Below are 17,590 nucleotides of genomic sequence, written 5' to 3'. Positions count from 1 at the left end.
GGTCCCTGCAGAGAAAGGTGCCGGGCCCTCATGTGGCCGCCCAAGGGGCATGACCAGGGGAAACCCAGGGCCGTGGGGGTCTCTGCTGCCTGAGCCTGTCGGGGGCGGTGCCGGCCTTCTGGCCACCTGCCCCCTGGCCGGATCCCGTGCAGGGGGGCTCAGCTTCTGCTCCCCACCCTTTTGGTGAGAGAAGACAAAGGGATCGATGGGGCTCCTGATGTCTCAGAGCCTTGAAGACTGAGGGGTGAGCCCCATCTTGTCAGCAGGAGAAGTAAACCGAAGCAGGTGTGAGGCAGGGGCGGGAACAGCCGGGCCGCCTGAGCCCCCACACAGCATGGTTCACGCCCGACGCAGGACTGGGGTGATGACCCAGCAGCAGATGGAGGCTGGTGGGCAGGCAGGGCCAGACCCTTCACCGCCCACGGCCGGCCACAGGGCAGGCAAGCAACTACCCCCACACAGAAACAGCCCGCAGGCCCCCCAGGGCCCAGGGCCCTACATGGTCTCGAGCAAGCCCCTACCGGGCCCCTCTGCTCACCTGCCCCCTCTTGCTTGGCCGTCAGCTGCCCTGCCAGGCCTGTGCAGGGGAGTCTTACTCTGGCAATAAGGCCGCAGCCCCTGTAAGCCTGGGTGAGGACAGGCCTCCCAGGGCCCCGGGGGGAAGAGGACCCTCTCCAGGGGCCGGGCTACAGGGAGAGAGGCCGGCCGACACCCTCTGCAGTCTGCGAGCCTGTGGCTGTCGTGCCAGAAGGGGGGCAACAGTGGTCTCCAGCTTGGCCCCAGACTAGGCCCAGCTGCGCCCTGGCGATGAGCTGACTTCTAATTTTGGAGCTTTCTCCTGGGCTCTCTGTAGGGGCCACACACCCTGGGGGTGAGTGTCCCCTGACTTCTGTCCTGATTAGCACTTGGCCAAGGGCTCTGGGGTCCCTGAGCTGCAGGTGCCCCTCGAACTGGAGGCTGCTTATTGCCCAGATGGTGGGAGGCAGATGCTCCTGCCCCCCACAGTCCTGCCTTGACCCAGCCTGTCCCAGGGCAATCTCCCGGACCCAGGCCACAGGAGGGGTCCCATGCTCCCTTGCCCTCCTGTGCCCACACGCCCACTCACAGACCGGAAAACAGTGAGGACCGGGTTCGGGGCCAGGCCCCACCAAGCCCACACCTCCGTGGGCTGCAGGGGATGGGCCCAGGGCCACTAGAGACAGGAGCGGTCACCCCAGGTGAACACCTCTCCATTCTACCTGCTGTGTGCCTGGCCAAGGGGTCCCAATGCCTGCCTCCCAAGTGCCCCAATCTGCTCAGCTGCCCCAGCGAAAGAACGGGTGTGTGCTAGCCACTGGGTTCCAGTGACGGGTCTCAGGCCTCCTCTTCAGTTGTGGCCACTTTTCAGCTCAGCCCGTTTGGTCTCTGACCCAGGCCAAGCACAAGAGCCATGCACCTCGAGCTCAGCTGTGGCCTCCTGTCCCCCCCCGGCTGCGGTGGGCACTGCCTTAGTGATGGATCCGCTTAGGGGGATGTGCTCGTGATGATTTCAGCAGGTCAGGACCCCCAGGGCATGTTCTGGGGGTTTGAGACTTTCAGTGCAGCGAGCATCCCAGAAAAGATGGAGTCACGAGGGCCTGACGGAGGCTCTGAGGAAAGAGGGAGGCCTAGCCTCAGTGCCACACGTGCATCAGAGCCACCGTGTGAGGAGCCAGCCGACTGGGCTGGTGGGTCACTAGGGTGCCTAGGAGGAACCAGCGGGGTCACCTTGCTGGCCCTTGAAGGAGGCCTTGAGAGGGTCCCACTGGGCCTTGTGGGGGTTGGGGGTCCCAGCACTGGAGCACCACTACCGAGTGTCACTCGTGCTAGTGGAGGTCCTGTCTCCCCTCCACAACAGGGACACATGCAGCTGTCTGGGGGCCCTGGAGGGCAACCCCTGGGCAGCAGAGGTGAGGGGGTGGGAGCCTGAATGTGTCCCCCACTGAAGAGCCTGCCCCTTCCAACTGGGCATCAAACGATGAGCCGGTGCAGCCAGGACACCATCTCTCATTTGGCCCATCAGTGCAGGAACGGACCTCTGCTCTGGCAAAGATGGGGGGCAAGGGGCGGGATTTTCCCTCCCACAAGTAAACAAGTTAAAAGCGGACAAGACCCAGCACATGAAAAGATGCTCCACATCGCTAATTATCAGGAAAATGCAAAAACCACAATGAGATACCACCTCACACCAGTTAGGATGGCCAACATCAAAAAGACTAAGAACAACAAATGCTGGTGAGCATGTGGAGAAAGGGGAACCCTCCTACACTGCTGGTGGGAATGTCAATCAGTTCAACCATTGTGGAAAGCAGTATGGAGGCTCCTCAAAAAACTGAGAAATACCGTTTGACCCGGGAATCCCACTCCTAAGAATTTACCCAAAGAAAACAACTTCTCAGATTCAAAAAGACAGATGCACCCCTATGTTTATCGCAGCACTGTTTACAATAGCCAAGAAATGGAAGCAACCTAAGTGTCCATCAGTAGACGAATGGATAAAGAAGATGTGGTACATATACACAGTGGAATACTATTCAGCCATAAGAAAGAAACATATCCTACCATTTGCAACAACATGGATGGAGCTGGAGGACATTATACTCAGTGAAATATGACAGGCGGAGAAAGACAAGTACCAAATGATTTCATTCATATGTGGAGTATGACAATGAAGCAAAACTGAAGGAACAAAATAGCAGCAGACTCACAGACTCCAAGAAGGGACTAGCGGTGACCAAAGGGGGGGGTAGGGAGAAGGGGATTGAGGGGTATCATGATTGGTGCACATGGTGTGGGGGGGTCACGGGGAAGACAGTGCAGCACAGAGAACACAAATGGGGCCTCTGTGGCATCTTACTACACTGATGGACAGTGACTGCAATGGGGTGTGGGGGGGACTCGATAATAAGGGTGAATGTAATAAGCATATTGTTTTTCTTGTGAAACTTTCATAAGTGTGTATATCAATGATACCTTAATAAAAAAAAGTGGGCCAGACCCAGAAAACCTTCATGGAGAGTTTCCGGCTGCGGTGCAGGGAGGGCTCCCAGCGGGCTCAAGTGGAGGGCTAAGGCTGGGAGTCCCGGGAAGCCAGGGCGACTGGAGTCCGCAGGAGGCAGCGCCGGAGAGGAGAGAGCCCGAGGCTCAGGGCGGCAGTCGGCACACGTGCAACGGGAACACACTCGAGGCCGGGGAGAGGCCCGCAGGGCTAGGAAAGGTGCTGCCCTGGCAGCCTGGCGGGAGGGCCTCCCAACCTGGGCTGGGGGTGGAGCTCTCACAGGGTCTCGCCTTGGTAGTGGGCGGTACTTAACCCTATCTTAAACCCTACCTAACAAACCTTAGAGGCAGAACCCAAAAAGATCAAACTGTTCCCAAGTAACTTAGCGGCGTCAAGAATATTTATAAGAGTACAAAAATATCCGACATCAAAGAAGGTAGAATTCACAATGTCTGGCATCTAATCAAAGATCACCAGGCACACAGAGAATGCAGGAGTGCACACCCCTTAATAAGGGGGAAGACCTGCCCAAACCGACCCAGAAACAGCACAAATGGGAGAATTAGTGGACAAGGATATCAAACCAGTTATGACTGGATTCTGTGCATTCCAGAGGAAAGATGGAAATAGAGTGAAATAGAGACACGGAAGATGTCAAAAGAGCAGAATCAAACGTTTGGAGATGAAAACTGTGCTCGAGGTGGAAACATGTGATTTGGGATCAAAGGCCACGAGATGAGGGGCCACCCAAAGAGAGGCCCGGAGGGGACAGGCCCGCCGTGGACCGACATGCTCGCTGTAAGGCACCTCCGGGCGCAGACACCCCCAGGGCCCGAGGTTCCAGAGTGCGGAGGGGAGGAGGAGGCGGCCACACGTTCGAAGACGTAAACAGCCAAAATTTCAACTTTGATGGAAACTGTAAACCGACAGACCCAAGACATTCAACAAGCCCAAGCACAAGAAGCATGCAGCCGAGGACACCAGCCGCAGGCGAAGGGACCGAGCAGCCGGGTCCCCTCCAGCTCCAGCCCCAGCTCTGGGCGCCCCTTCCTGGGGCCGAGGTGTCCACGTGGACCCACCGAGAGGAAGCCCACTAGCCACCTCTGGAGGCCGGCGCGCCACTCGTACCCAGCCAGTCCCCAGGCAGCACTTCTGGGGGCAAACCGAAGCCCTCGCAGGCCACCCGGCACCCCAGTGCCCCCACACAGGGTGACCCTCGGTCACCGTCACCACAGTCCACTGCCCTGGCTTTCTCAGGCCCCTGGGGGTTCGGTGAAACTCTCAGGATTCTTGTGACCCCATCTATTTCTCTTAAAGCTGGCGGCCTGACAGACTGGTCGTTCTCAGCACTGAATCATTCATCTGCTTCTCCTCACCTGCACTTCAGAACCTTCAACCCAGCTTCCGGGTCCAAGCCGAAGCTCGCTCTCCCCCACTCAAAATGAAGTGATTTCAAAATCTTTTGTCTTTAATTTTTTGTCACCCAAACTATGCAAGTGGTATTTAAGCTTGGCAAGGGGTCGGAACCTGGTGAGTCTCCGAGCGCATGCCACGAAGGTGCCAGTGCTCCGCCCTGGCCACCGAGGGAGGGGGTAGGAGGGCCTCTCCTGATCTGGGTAAGTTCCAGCCATCCCGCTCAGGACCTCTGTGCTGGCCGGGGCACACGGGGCGGGCATCCACACTGTGCCAGCCTCCTCATCCCTCCAAGGCGGTGTGGAGGAGGTGAGGGCCTGACCCAACCCCCCACGGACAAAAAACAATTGTCCTTCCTGGAGCCACAGCAGCCTGCCCCTCTGGACAAGCAGTCCGTCCCTGTGGGCAGGTGGCCCTGTGGCCAGAGCAGAAACTTCATGGGTGGTTGGCCCCCTGAAACCCTCTGGCGGGCACAGGAACACCGGGGCTCGGTCTGAAGCCCACCACAGGCAGCTGCAGGCGGAGGTCAGGGCCTCGGTCCCCCAGACGCAGGGCCTGGGAGCGGGCACACTCATGTCTTCCGGGGCGGCGGGCGGGGACCACGCGCCAGTCAGGCCTCCCTCCTCTCTTCCCGCAGGCCCACCGGTGCCGCCGCGGCTCCGCAAGCAGCAGCGTTCCCAGGTATGTGGGCGGCAGGGGTGTCCCAGGGGGCCTCTGGCCGTCGCTCTGAGATCGGAATGGATCCTCTGCCGACCTCTGGAAAGACAGGCCGCTTCCTTCCTCCCTAACTTGGACGGTCATCTGGGCTGGAGCAGCCAGGGTGTTGGGAAGGCGGCTCCCAGCCTGGCCACCGCCCGCCACTCACACCACCACGGGCGCCCCCAGAGGCGGGACCGTGAGGCCCTGGGAAGTGGAGGCGGACGTTGCTCTTCACCCAGGCTCTGTCCCTTAGAATGGGTGTGGGTGCTGGGCAGGTATCTGGTGGAGGGGCCTCACCTGTGCTGGGTGCCTCTCTGCCCCTCAGCCAAGGCAAACCCCCTCCTTCCAGGGCTCCAGGCCCTGATTAGAAGGCCAGCAGGCTTCCAGGTCGGACCCGCCTGTGGCCCCTTGTGCCTCTGGGAGTGATGGCAGAGCCTGTGGATGGCAAGCCCCTGCTGGGAGGGCTGGGTCTGGACAGCGCCCCCTCCTCCCACTGCGGGCTGCCGCCAGCTGTCCCAAGAGCAGCCACATGGGTGTACTGACCAGCCTACAGCGCTGGTGACACGACGGGGCTCCCCTTTCGGGACTGGGACCTCGTGTGCGCCCAAGGGGCAGGGGCTGAGGGCAGGGGAATGGGGCAGCCCCCTGCACTAGCTGGGAGGAGCCACAGGATGTCCAGGCTGTAAGGGGCAAAGCCATTGGATGGCCAAGCGGGTTCTGAGGGACGCCAGGCACAGGGCCTGTGACGGGACCACGTGGCAGTTGGGGCCCAGCCTTGTTGACCCTTGCCCATCCATGTGCCAGAAGAGCCCCAGGGTGAGGTCAGATGAGGGTGGGGCTCAGCACTGCGACTCTGCCCGCCGAGCTCTCGGGGCGGCTGGCTCCCTTGGCCGAGGCAGCTGTGCTCTGGGAACACCTAGAAACCAGAGCTGCTTGGAAACACCGCAGTGTTGCCATGTGCGGCTCCCCTGCGGGCTGGCCAGGGAGGCCTGGTGCCCCCGCGGTGGACTGTCGGCCCCCTCCCAGGGCCCTGGCCCCCAGAACTCTGAAGGAACTGACTCAAGGCTGAGCAGCTCCCCACCCCCGAGGCCCCCTGTCCTGCCCAGGAAGGCAGGGCGCCTGCGGCCCCTGGGTGAGCACACGGAGGGGGCCTGTGGCTGGCGGTGGGAGCCACATTCCTGCCTTGAGCCCAGACCAGGGCGCGAGCTTTTCCACACCCTGGTGCCAACCCGGCGGGTTGGCCAGGGGGAGGGGCGGTCTCCACGGCAACCTCACTTTCTGTTATTTTTTATTTTCTTTCTTAAGGCTTCTCCAACTTTGATGCTCCCAGACAGTTTGCAGACAGCACAGGGCACATGCCCTCCTGTGCAGAGGCCCAAGCAGGGCAGCCCTCCCCGCCCGAGGGTCTGTGGGGCGGGGGCGTCCAACAAGCCACACACCAAGACTTCAGAGGCTTAATTATTTCAGGAAACATCTCAGAGGAAGCGAATTACTTTTCTCCTAGAAAGATAGCAAAGTTTTTTCACAGAACCCCTGCACTGGGCCTGCAGGCTCCATGGCAGGGAGGGGCTCTCCACCTACCGAGCCAGCCCAGCCCACCATGCAGAGCGGTACACATGTCTGGCCCGACTCCGCCCCCAGGATGCCCAAGGTGCTGGAGCTGGGCCTCTGTCCAGAGGCTGGGGGTGGTTTCATTCACCCAGTTTCACTTACTCACCTACAGTGACTGTGTGCCCGGCATGCCAGGGAAGATGGCAGCTGGTCCTGGGGTCCAGGGCAGGGCGCGGGTGCTGACAGCTCCCGTGGGATCCTGAATCTGCACACTCCCAACCCAGGAAGGCGGGTGGCAGGCAGAGGGGAGGGGCTGTAGTGGCCATGGGGGCCGAGGCCAAGGGCCCATCTTCTGCAGGTGAGTATGTCATCATGATCCACGACGTGACCAGCCCTCCGTTCCTGGGCCGGACGCTGCCCACTGCCTTCAAACACCTTCGGGTCACGGGGAAGAGGGCAGGCCGGCAGCCCCAGGCCCCTGGAGAAGGCCATGAAGCCCTGGGCTAGGGGGCCGCCCTGAAGACCCGGACCATGGCCTCTGGACAGCTGTGCTCTTCTGAAGGGAAGTGCTGCCCGGCTCCCGGACGCCGTCCCCATTTCCTCATGTGCCCTGCGGCCCTGGCTTCAATAATGTTCTCATCACTGGCTTTGGAGATGTCTCACCCCAGCGAGGCAACCCCCCTACCAGGTCACACTTCAGGGTGTCTGTGGTCACCTGGCACCCTTCTTGGTGACATCCATGTACTACCCACGCCCTCCCCAGGGGAGGCAGGGCCCAGTTGGGCAGAGGGGAGACTGGCCTCTGCTACAAACCCACAGCAAAGCCCTCGGCCCCCACCCAACAGCCCCAGCCTACTTCCCCTGAGTCCCGCCTTGGAGGGTGTTGCTGGGGCCCCCAAGACAGAAGCCAAGGGGCAATCAGTAGGTGGTCGGTTTTCTGGAAATGGGCTGCGAGTCTGCCAGGACACCGCTCGCGTTTAATGGCTGCCTCTGAAACGCGTGGCCAGCAGGGGATGTGCATGGGGGAGAAGCCAGGGCCTGTGGGCAGCTGTCCACTCCAGGGGCTGGGGTGGGGCCTTCACCTGCCCTTCCCCGGGCTCGGGCTCACCACACTCAGAGGGCCCCAGACCTCCATCCTGCCCTCTGGCCTTGTGGGCCCTACTGGCCCAGCCTGTGCCAACCCCTGCTGGGCCTGCTGTTCCTGCCCTTGGCCTCGCAGAGAATGAGGAACAGGGATGGAGCACCAGAGCCCCAGCCACAAGGAGCCCCTGCCTCTGCCATCGGGGAATCCTGCCGGCACCACGCCCCTCTGCCCAGCACCGCCTCCCTTCTGTGGGCACCTCCTACGCCCTGCCCGTGGATGCCCACAGCAGGGCCACCTGCCCCTCATGGCCCTGAGCCGCCCCACGTGGCTCCCCTCCCACACCCCTGCTGCCCACATCTCCCTGGCCACCCACCTCCCTGGCGAGCTCATGGGTCCCCTGGTCCTAGGCACCCAGACCCAACCCCCCACCTCCAGACCTGCGCAGCCACGGCAGGATGGTCCCCGAGGGCACTGAGGACACTCAGCCCCAGTGCACCCCGAACTGAGCTCCTGCTCGTCCCCCAAACCAGTCCCTTTTGCTCAGCTGGTGATGCACCGGCCCTGGGCTCTCTCCCACCCTGACCCACTGGCAGGTCTCGGTCCTGCCCTCCTGACCCATCTCCTTACTGCGCACCTGGCTCTGCCCCACCCCCCACTACCTCCTCCCCACACGGCAGGTGTTGTCCAGCTACACCCGAAGCCATCCCTGGGACCTCCTCCCCGGACCCCCACTTGCCGCCTTGCCGTGTCAGCAGCACTGGCCCCTGCCGTCCCTCAGTCATGCCAGGAGGGCAGGCCTCAGCCTCAGGGCCTCTGCACGAATGTGCTCTTCACTCAGCCAGGCAGCTCGTCTCCCAGATGCCGCCATGAAGTCTCCATGACCGCCCACCTTGAAGGGCCCCTACTGTGCCAGCCCCTCCTTTGCACATCTCTGAAAGGGCAGGCCCTCTGTCCCCCGCCCGCTAACACAGCCCCGGCCCCTGCCGCAGGGGGGGAGCTATGGGAGGCCCCCGCCGAGGGCCTGCTGTGCACAGGCAGTTCTGGCGGCTCCACAGAAAACAAGGTAGAGCCGGCGTGTGGGCAGGACGGATGCTGACGGCTGGGAGGCCACAAGGTGGGCGCATGGAGGGGTGTGTGGACAAGTGGGTGGTCGGGTGAGTGCCCAGGGAGGAAAGGCCGGTGGGTGGGTGGAGGTCCGTTTGTCTTTGGGAGGTGGGTGCGCTGCAACAACTGTGTCCTTAAATGAGAGGCAGAAGGAAAGGAGGCCTTCGTGGAAACCGCCGACCTGGGCTCTGGCCCACCCAGCTGCCGGCCCCACTGGGCTCTCCCTGCTTTTCTCTCTGTGCTTCCCGCCATCTTCCCCGGTATGACTGGACCGTCGGTGGCTGGCAGACGGGGCGCCCCATGTGGAGCTGGTCTCCTGCGGGACCCGAGGGTCCTCATCCCCTGCTCCGTCCTGGATGCCAGGGCTCGTGAGCTGCTCAGAGCACCAGCCTTGACGGCAGGGGCAGGTTACCACCGGGGCTTAGGGAGGCCAGAGCAGGGAGAGACGGGGCCCCACAGCCTCCGTGCCTGCAGAGGTGACACGCTTCGGAGCCCGGGGTGGGTGGTGGCAGACAGGTCTTACAGGAAGCTGCACCTGCCAGCCTTCCTGGCTGCACAAGCTCGGACAGCCACGGATGCTGCCAGCCTGGCCCGCCTGCCTCTGCCTCCATCTGGGGAGGAGGCGCTGCTGGTGCCCCAGCAGTGTGCCCCAGGAGGGACTGGTTCTTGGCACCCACTGACTCCAGGATGCCGGGGGCTCCATCCTACCCCAGCGCAGGAGGCAGATAGAGCCCTCGAGGGCTTGGTGGAGAGGCTGGCTCCGCACGACTGCATGCAGCGAGGGTGCACCTGGGCCAGAGCCTGGTGGGCGGCCACGTCCTCTTCGGGACCACCCGAAACAGCCTATCTGAGTGAGCTGCCCGCGCCCAGGGACCCGTGTTGCAGCTCCTCAGGAGGAAAGCACGTTTCCATCAAAAGAGACACGAAGGGAGCCATGTTCCCCTGTGGGAAGAAGTGCCACGCACAGGCAGGCGCAGCTACGTCACCTTCCCATTTCTGGAATTTAATTCCAAATGGGCCACAAACCCCAGGGCAGGCAGCCCTTAGTGACCCACTCACACCACGCGGCTCCCCGGACGGGCAGAGAAGGCCCACTGTGGAATCCTTCGTAGACGTGGAGTGAAGTTGGCGTTCCAATAGCATCTCTGAAAACACAACAGCCCATGCGACCTCCTGCTCCCGGGTCAGAGATGCCTCTGGGCATGGACAGTGGGGGCTGTGGCCGCAGGGACTCCCTGGACCCAGCTGAAGGTGTGGCCGCGGGCGGCTCACAGCCAGGGGCAGCTGCTCCTCAGCACTCAGCTCTCAGGCCGTGCCCTGCGGGTGCACCTGCAGAAGATGGGAACTCTCGAGGGGGAGGGTCAGGAGAGGTGGGGGGTCAGCAGAGGTGGGCTGCCGCAGTCGCTGGCCTGGCTGTAGAGTCTGCAGGGTGGGGGCTGGGCTGAGGAGGGAGGGTCCTGAGAGGGGCAGCGTCAAGCCAGGAGCTCACAGAGCCGGGTAGCATGGTGGCCGCAGGCCGGGGACTGTCCACACAGCCATGCAGCCCTCATCTCTGGCTCTGGAGGGGCCCCGGCTGGCACAGACGCCCAGGCCGCGCTCCGGTCCCGCCGACCTCAGGCAGCACGGCGAGGCACGTGCTCCTGCGGAGGGCCCCTCACTACTGTGAGGGTGGGCTGGGCGGGTGGAGGCCGGGGATGGCCTGCTACGGCTGCCCTCCAGGACTGGTGCAGGGGCCTCACCGGGCAGGGTGGCTGTGGCGGGTCACTGCTCCCCAGGAAGAGTACAGTGCCTGGCTGTCCCTGAGGGCTGCGAGGGATGAGAGCGTCTCCTCCCTGGGCAGGGCTCCAGCAGGCCTGCCTTGGGGGGCTCTGTCTGCCCTAGCCTGGCCACACTGTAGCCTTCTGTCTCCCCAGAAACCAGCATCTGGGGGACACAGGCCTACGTCCTGGGGTCCCAAAGCCACCCTTCTCTACTGGGGGTACATGTGGGCAAGGGGCTGGTAGAGGGGGTGGCAGGAAGCTGCCCCCCTGTGCCTTACAGCCCAGGAAGCTATACGGTTCCCAGGAAGCTTGGAGTAGGGCTCCAACCTAAGGCCTCTGCCCCGAGTCCCAGTCCCCCCTGTGGGCCTGTTCTGCCCTCTGCCCTCTGAATAGGGACACTGGCCCCAGAAGGTCCACTTCCTGAGCACCACGCAAGTTCTCAACCGTGTGACAGACGGGCAGAGACGCAGAGAGACAGAGAGACCAACCAAAGACAGACGGAAGGATCAGAGTGGAGGCACCCACCCTCTGCCCAGCCACTTCCCAGCAGGGCCTTGGCAAGCACAACCTCTCAGACCACCCAGTGGCCGGCCCGGCAGCCAGCACAGGACAGAGCCTGTCTGTACCCACCCTCCCACCAGCCCTCCCTGGCACAGGGGGCCCCTCCCAGCCTCACTCCCACTGGCGTGGGTCTCCCAGGATGCTCCCAGGGGCAGGCCTCCCTTCACAGCCCGGGCAGGCTGCCCTGGTCTTGGAGCCAGGCAGGTAGCAAGGCCAGCTGGGCAGAGCCCCTGTCCCAGGCAGGGCTTGCTGGAGGGTGCCTGGGTGCCGGCCATCAGACCAGTTCGCCTGTGGTCCAGCCCGCCCTGCCTGCGCCGTCCTGCCCGAGGTGGCCCTCAGCATCCACGCAGAGGAGCAGGAGCCCGGGGGCCTGTTGCAGTGAGACCCCTCGGGCACACCCTCTGGGCACTGGTGATAGACACGGATGCTTGGGCCCCTCCTTCCTGCCCCTGTCCCCTCAGGGCAGGGGCCAGCCACTGGGGGCCAGCCCAGGGCCTCTCTGATGGAAGAGACAGCACAGGGGGCCTCGGGAGCCAGGCAGGAGCTGCACTCGGTGGGGGCTTCCTTGGGCCCCTTGCCCATCAGCTGTGGGAAATCCCTGAGGCTGCAGCCCCGGGCCAGGACTGCCGCGTAACTCAGCAAGTCTGGGCCTGGCAGGCAGGCACTGACTGGGCCTGGCCGTGGCTGCCCCAACCCGGGCCCCTCCTGGGCAAGGCATCAGGTCTCAAGGAGCGAGCAGGCCACCCTGCTGTCACGGCCAGGGGTGTTTTCTGACGGAGACTATAAATAGGGCTGCCATTGGTCAGCCAGGCAGCCTGATGGGACCTTGCCAGGTGAGCCCGGCGCACCCCCAGACCAGCCCTCCCTACCCCACACATGGCCCCCGGAGGCAACACGCCCCGAAACTCTGATTCCCCTCCGGCCAGCTGCCTGGGGATTCAGAGAACTGTCACCTACCCTGGCCTCTGGACAACCTCACAGGAGGAGACAGGACCAGATGCCCCCCACACATGCTACCCCAGGGCCCACTGGGGTGGACCCAACTCTGTGGGGCCTCCCTCCTGAGGCACCCTGGGGAGGGCCCCAAGGGGTGCAGCTCCGCCCCCAGCCTCCTCACCCCACCCCTCAACTGCTGCACAGGTGCCAGGCACAGGCCATGGCAGCCATGGGAGCCTCTGGCCCTCCAGAGAGACAGCATCCTGAGGCAGACCCTAAGCAAACCCCGTCCTGACCCCGCCGGGAGAGAGGGCAAAGGCGGGGCAGGCAGGGGATGCCAGCCTTAGTAGATGCCCAGGGGCGTGGCTGGGGATGCCCTGCGGCACCACAAGGGCCCCGGTCGGGAAAGAGGCTGCTGGCCAGCAGGTGCCCTGGAGAACTAGGGAGTCAGGTAGAGGAGTGGAGGGTGGGCCTGCTGTGTGCCACAGAGGGCAGGCAGCTGGGGAGCCCGGAGGGCAAGAGGGGCCAGGGTGAGACTGGGCCAGGCCTGGACACTGACTGGAGAGGGGCAGGGTTCCAAGTGGTGAACAGCCCCAGGGTAAGGGGGGCGCCTGGAGGAGGGAGGTAAGGCCTACAGGAGCGGGCCACCAGCTGCGGGGTCCCCTCCAGGTCCCCACCCCGCCTCCCAACCGGGGCCCTGGGAGCGCCCCCAGGAGGTAGGACAAGGTGGGCGGGGCGCGTGCAGCTTCCCCCGGGCGGAGGTGCAGACCCCCAAGTGCTGACGAGTCAGGTGTGGGCCTGCTGGCCTGGGTGGGTCGCCCTGGCAGCGGCCTAGGCGCGCCGGCGAAAGGGCCTTCCCGGGCTCAGGAAGCGGGAAAGGGGGGTTGACGGGATCAGGTTTTCCTTGGGATCCGGCAGAAAAGGGAGGCGCCGCCCCAGTGGAAGGGGCCTCCGCGCAGGCCGGGCGCGCGCCTCCACGAAGGGCGATGCCGGCGCGGAAGCCGGGCTCGCTCAGGCCCCGACCCGCGGGCACCGCGCCCCACCCCGCGCTCGGCCCGGCGCCGCAGTTCCCGCCTTCGCCGCCGGGGGTCGCGCCGATCCCCACCCCGGCCGCGCGGCGCTGGGACTCGGGTCGCGTGGACTCGCCGGCGCCCGCCCCGCAAGGGAAGCTCGGAGCGCGGGGGCCCCCGGGTGCGGGCCCCGGGGAGGCTGGCGGGGCTGCAGCCGCGCCTGCCCCCCAGGCCCGCGGAGGGTAACGGCGCCCCCGCGCCCCGCCCCTTCCGGGAGGGCCCCCGGCGGAATCCCCGGCGGGGAGGGAACTTGAACGGCAGCCCGCGCGCCCGCGGCCGGACTCCGGGCGGGAGGGGAAGTGAAACCGGGCGGCGGGGGCGCCCGGGGCGCTGAGTCGGGCTTTTGCAGGACGCGTCATAGGAAACTGAGGCCGCGGGACGCTCCCGCCCGGGCGAGGCTCCAGCCTCGCCGGACCCCAGAAGGCAGCGCCAGGGAAGGAAGTGGGTCCGCCCTGCCCCCGGGGGCGGGGGCCCCTTCCGGGGGCCGCCGGGCCGCGGGCGCGGCGGGGCCCCGGCAGCCCGGTCGGCGCGTGTGCGGGCTGGGCGCACCCTCGCGACCCAGGGGGCCCCCGCGCCGCGGCCCCACGCGCGCACTGGGGCGCGGGGCTTGGGGTCGCCCCGGCTGGGCCTGCAAGGGGCCCTGCCACTCGCGCGGCGCTGCCGGCCTCCTGGGGCCCGGGGCCCGCCCCGCGCGGCTTCCGGCCAGGCCGGAAGGAGCGGCGTTTGGAATGTTTGGGAACCGGCGTCGCAGTCCCGGGATGTTGGGGGCAAGGGGAGGGGCCTAATCTGCGTGTGAATGGCAGGCGGTGGCGGGCCGGCGGGAGAGGCGAGCCTGGGGGTGGCCCGGCGCTGGGGGAAGGCGCGGGCGTCCGGACAGGGGCTCCTACGGGAAGGCCACCGCACACCATCCCCGCGGAGACCTGACCCGGATGGCCAGATCCAGCCCGAGAGCCCGGTGACACTTGGCCTGTCCCTGCAGGCGTGGGGGGCGGGCAGACCCCCGACTTTGGCAGGGGCCGGTAATACCCCCCGGCCTCCGCGCTGCAGCTCTCCTGACGTCACCGGGCGCCTGGGCCCGTCAGTCCCCGGCCCTCCCGAGCCCACCCAGGCAGGGCGGCAGCCGCCTCCCCAAGCCTCAGGGGCCTTTGCGGGGACTTGGTTCTTAGAAACAGGAAGTTAGTGCGTGGGCTGCACGTCCACCAGGTGGAGGCTGCCAAGAGCCGGGTTAGGGGGGTTTGAACCCCTCAGGGACTCGACACCCTCCCCTGGGCGGAGATGGTGCAGCAGGCAGAGGCCGGCAAGGAGAGGATGTCTCCTCCCCTTGGGGCCACCTCGGCGGGGCGCCCTCGGTTGGCCGCTCTCTTCCCAGCCCCCTGCCCAGCAGCAAGCCTGCCCTGGGGTGAGCACACACGTACACGTGCGTGTGCACACATGAGCGTACATGCTGGAATAGAAGCCTGCCTCCCGAGGCCAGGAGACCTGCCATTCTGGGGCTCCTCCAGCCCTGCCAGCCCTGTGGGGACCGGGTTTCCCTCTGGTCTCTGGTGGCCCATCATCCCCTTCCTCCTGTCCAGCCAGGACCCCAGGCCCTGTGTCTTCACTGGGCAGGGTGGGGGTCTTTGCTGTGGACCTGGGGACCCCACGCTATGGAGGATGGAGCCCAGGAGGGCCTGGGGGTGGGCCTGGGCCACCCAGGATCTGAGATCACTTGAGTTGGCCCAGCATGGCACTGTCTCATCCGAGGAGCCTGGCCAGGGCCCAATGTGCAGGAGGGGCCAGAGGGTTTTGAGTGGGGCGGGGCAGGCACCCTCACACTCCCGGGCTTCTCGGCAAGCTCACCTGGCTTTCCATGCATGCCAGCATGTGGACACCATGGCCTGCCTGAGTGAACGTGGGACTTAGATGCCACCCCACCTCTCCGGGCCTGTCTCCTGGGCTGCAGAGGGGCATTGCTGGGCCTCAAGCTGTGCTCATCTGAATGGGAGCCTTGGGGAAGGGGACCTGAGCCCAGAGCCCCTTCACAAGAAACACTGTCACAGACCCCATGGCAGCAGGAACGACCTGGGCAAAGCTCGATCTAAGCTTCCTTCCGGTAAGTGCTGCCAGGCGGGCATAGAGCAGGAAGGCCTGGTCTTAGCCCAGCTGGACACCTGACAAGCCCAGGACTCCAAACAAAAACAAGCCAGGCCAGCTCCACCTGCCTGTCACCCCCTGCAGTGGGGCCACCTGCTCCAGGGCTGGGAGTCCCGACCCCCTCGGCCTCCAGCCCCTGGCATGGACCTGGGCACAGATGGCTCTGTGCATGAGGCCTGCCCGGCACATGTCAGCCATACATGGGGGTGGGCATCCGGGCTCAAAAAGTTCTGTCCCCACCTCTCCCAGGGTCTGCTGGCCATGGGTGGGGCAGACGGGAGGGTGCAGGGCTGCGTCTCTTGGATCAATGTTTCTGTGGGAGGGTCAGGACCTCCTCCAAGCCCCTGGTTTCATATCCTGCTGGGGCTGCACAGCCCAGCCTTTTCTGAGGGCGCACACTGCCCTGGGGGTGGGCTGGAGGGGAAGGCCAGGCCTTCCTTTTCCATGCAGATGCCCAGTGCCATGCAGGTGATCGTTGCACAGAGTGTGTCTAGGGCCTTGGGCCCACCCAGCTGGACCACCAGCTGCCTTGTGGGCTTGCGCTGTAGTGAGGGTGGGGGTCTCAGGAATCTCACAAACCACTTTTACATGACTTGGGCTTGCCTGTTGTCAAGGCAGTCGGGCTGGCCTGTCTTCCTGGCCAGCAAGGGGCGACCATGCGGCTGGACATGTGGAAGAGGGGGAGTGGGGGAGCAGGGGCAAGTCAGAGTGCCGGGTGCGGGGGCCAGGGAGGGGGCTGCTGGAGGAGGGTGCGGGCTGGGGGCGGCACAAGGGCCTGGGGCTCAGGGAAGGGCAACGGGCCGTGCCTGCTATTACTGTAAATGGGTAGGCAGCTTCCTCTTTCCGCAGAGGGTGTGCCTGGCATCCGCCTCCCCAGATAAGGGCCTGGGCTCTTGGTCTGCGGTCAGCCCCCTTGACCACAAGGGGTTGGGGGAGGTGCCAGGGGGCAGACTGTGGCTTTGGGGCCAAGACTGGAGGAGGGGCAAGACACCCCCCTAAGAGGGAGACCGGCAGGCGCATCTGCGCACCCAGGGGCCAGGGACCCGGGTGCTGTGACCAAGGCAAAAGGGAAGCCCTGCGGGGAAACTGGGCAGGACGGAACCTGGGGGTCCCAGTGGTTCCCAGCACCATCCCTCCCAGGCTCACTCCACCCCCAGACCTTGGCACTGACTGCGGGAGGGGCCCCGAGAGCTGCCAGCCCAGGGGAACTCGCTCCGTCCAGGCTTTTGGGCAGACGAGGTCAGGCTGCAAGAGAGAACCGGTCCCTGTGGTGGTCTTGGCCCACGTGGCTATGCTGTGGGCGGCCCTCCCCCAAGGTGGGGGGCTGCTAGAAATACCCAGGCAGTGGGTATCTCCCATCCTGACCTCACGAAGTCCTCAGGGGGCCCAAACTCCTTTGGGAGGTCTCTGTCCTGAAGTGGGGGTGCCCAGAGCCCTTGAATGCCAAGCCCCAAGTAATGCCCGGGGCTGCTTCGGAGCAGATAGCCCGAAGCACCCTGGGGGCTGCTGGCCTGCGTCCTGGGACTCAGACTGCCATGGGCCCAGCCCCCAGGCCCCTGCCGGTCTGAGCATCGACACTGGCCCACAGACACCCCGTGCCAGGAAGCCCCCTCCCCTGCCCCCAGCAGGCCTCCTGCCATCATTGCTCTTGAAGTCCGACCTCAGGAGCACCTGGACCTTCCAAGTAGGGGCCCCAAGGGCCAAGGTGCAGGTGGCGGGGTGGGGGGGCAGGTCCTCACCGGGCCCAGGCTGCAGCCTCAGGGCAGCTCTGGGGGCAGGAGCCAGAGCCTGCAAGGTGGGAGTCCAGCAGCCTCCAGCCCCCAGTTCCCCACTGAGCCCCGACAGCCACACTAGCTGGCTGACCACTCGAGAGGTGCCAGAGGACTGTAAGGTATAATCCTCCCAGTGGACAGTTCCCTGGACACCAGAGGCAGGCAGTGGTCAACAGAGGCCCAGTCACTCAGGAGTCCCTTCTCCTGGGGGCCTTGCTAAGTGACAGTTGGACTGGGGGCAGCCAAGATGCCCACTCTTGGGCAGAGGGTGCCAGGGCCTCAGCTGCACCCCACTGTCATCCACGCCTCAGGGACTGGGGACCCCAGACTGGGCCTCGGGCCTGATGTGCAATGGGCAGGGGGCAAGTTGGGGGCTGTGGCTTGGAGCCCAGCCTCATGTTTACACAGCCTGCCTCCCCCTCAACCTGCTCTGACCTGGCCTTGGACCTCCCTAGGGGTACCCCAGGAGGGGCAGCTGGTGGGGCACCAAG

General features: G+C 65.0%; 1 protein-coding gene across 7 annotated transcripts in view; it reads left to right on the top strand.

Moving 5' to 3' along the window:
- Positions 1-7,186, top strand: part of MORN1 (MORN repeat containing 1) — a 48,806-nt gene extending 41,620 nt beyond the window's left edge. For 6 of the 7 annotated variants that reach the window (XM_036999983.2, XM_073233030.1, XM_073233032.1 and 3 more), the window contains 2 exons: positions 5,067-5,110; positions 7,038-7,186. In XM_036999983.2, coding sequence (XP_036855878.2) covers positions 5,067-5,110; positions 7,038-7,186 — 193 coding nt within the window. Of the gene's footprint in view, positions 1-4,333; positions 4,486-5,066; positions 5,111-7,037 lie in introns of those variants that run through there. The other variant, XM_073233031.1, reaches the window with a different exon arrangement.
- The last annotated feature ends 10,404 nt before the right edge of the window (positions 7,187-17,590 follow it).

The sequence above is a fragment of the Manis javanica genome, chromosome 4 (genome assembly GCF_040802235.1).
Source record: "Manis javanica isolate MJ-LG chromosome 4, MJ_LKY, whole genome shotgun sequence".
Lineage (NCBI taxonomy): Eukaryota > Metazoa > Chordata > Mammalia > Pholidota > Manidae > Manis > Manis javanica.
Note: the sequence above shows the minus strand (reverse complement) of the source record. Positions and strands in the feature narration are given on the sequence as shown.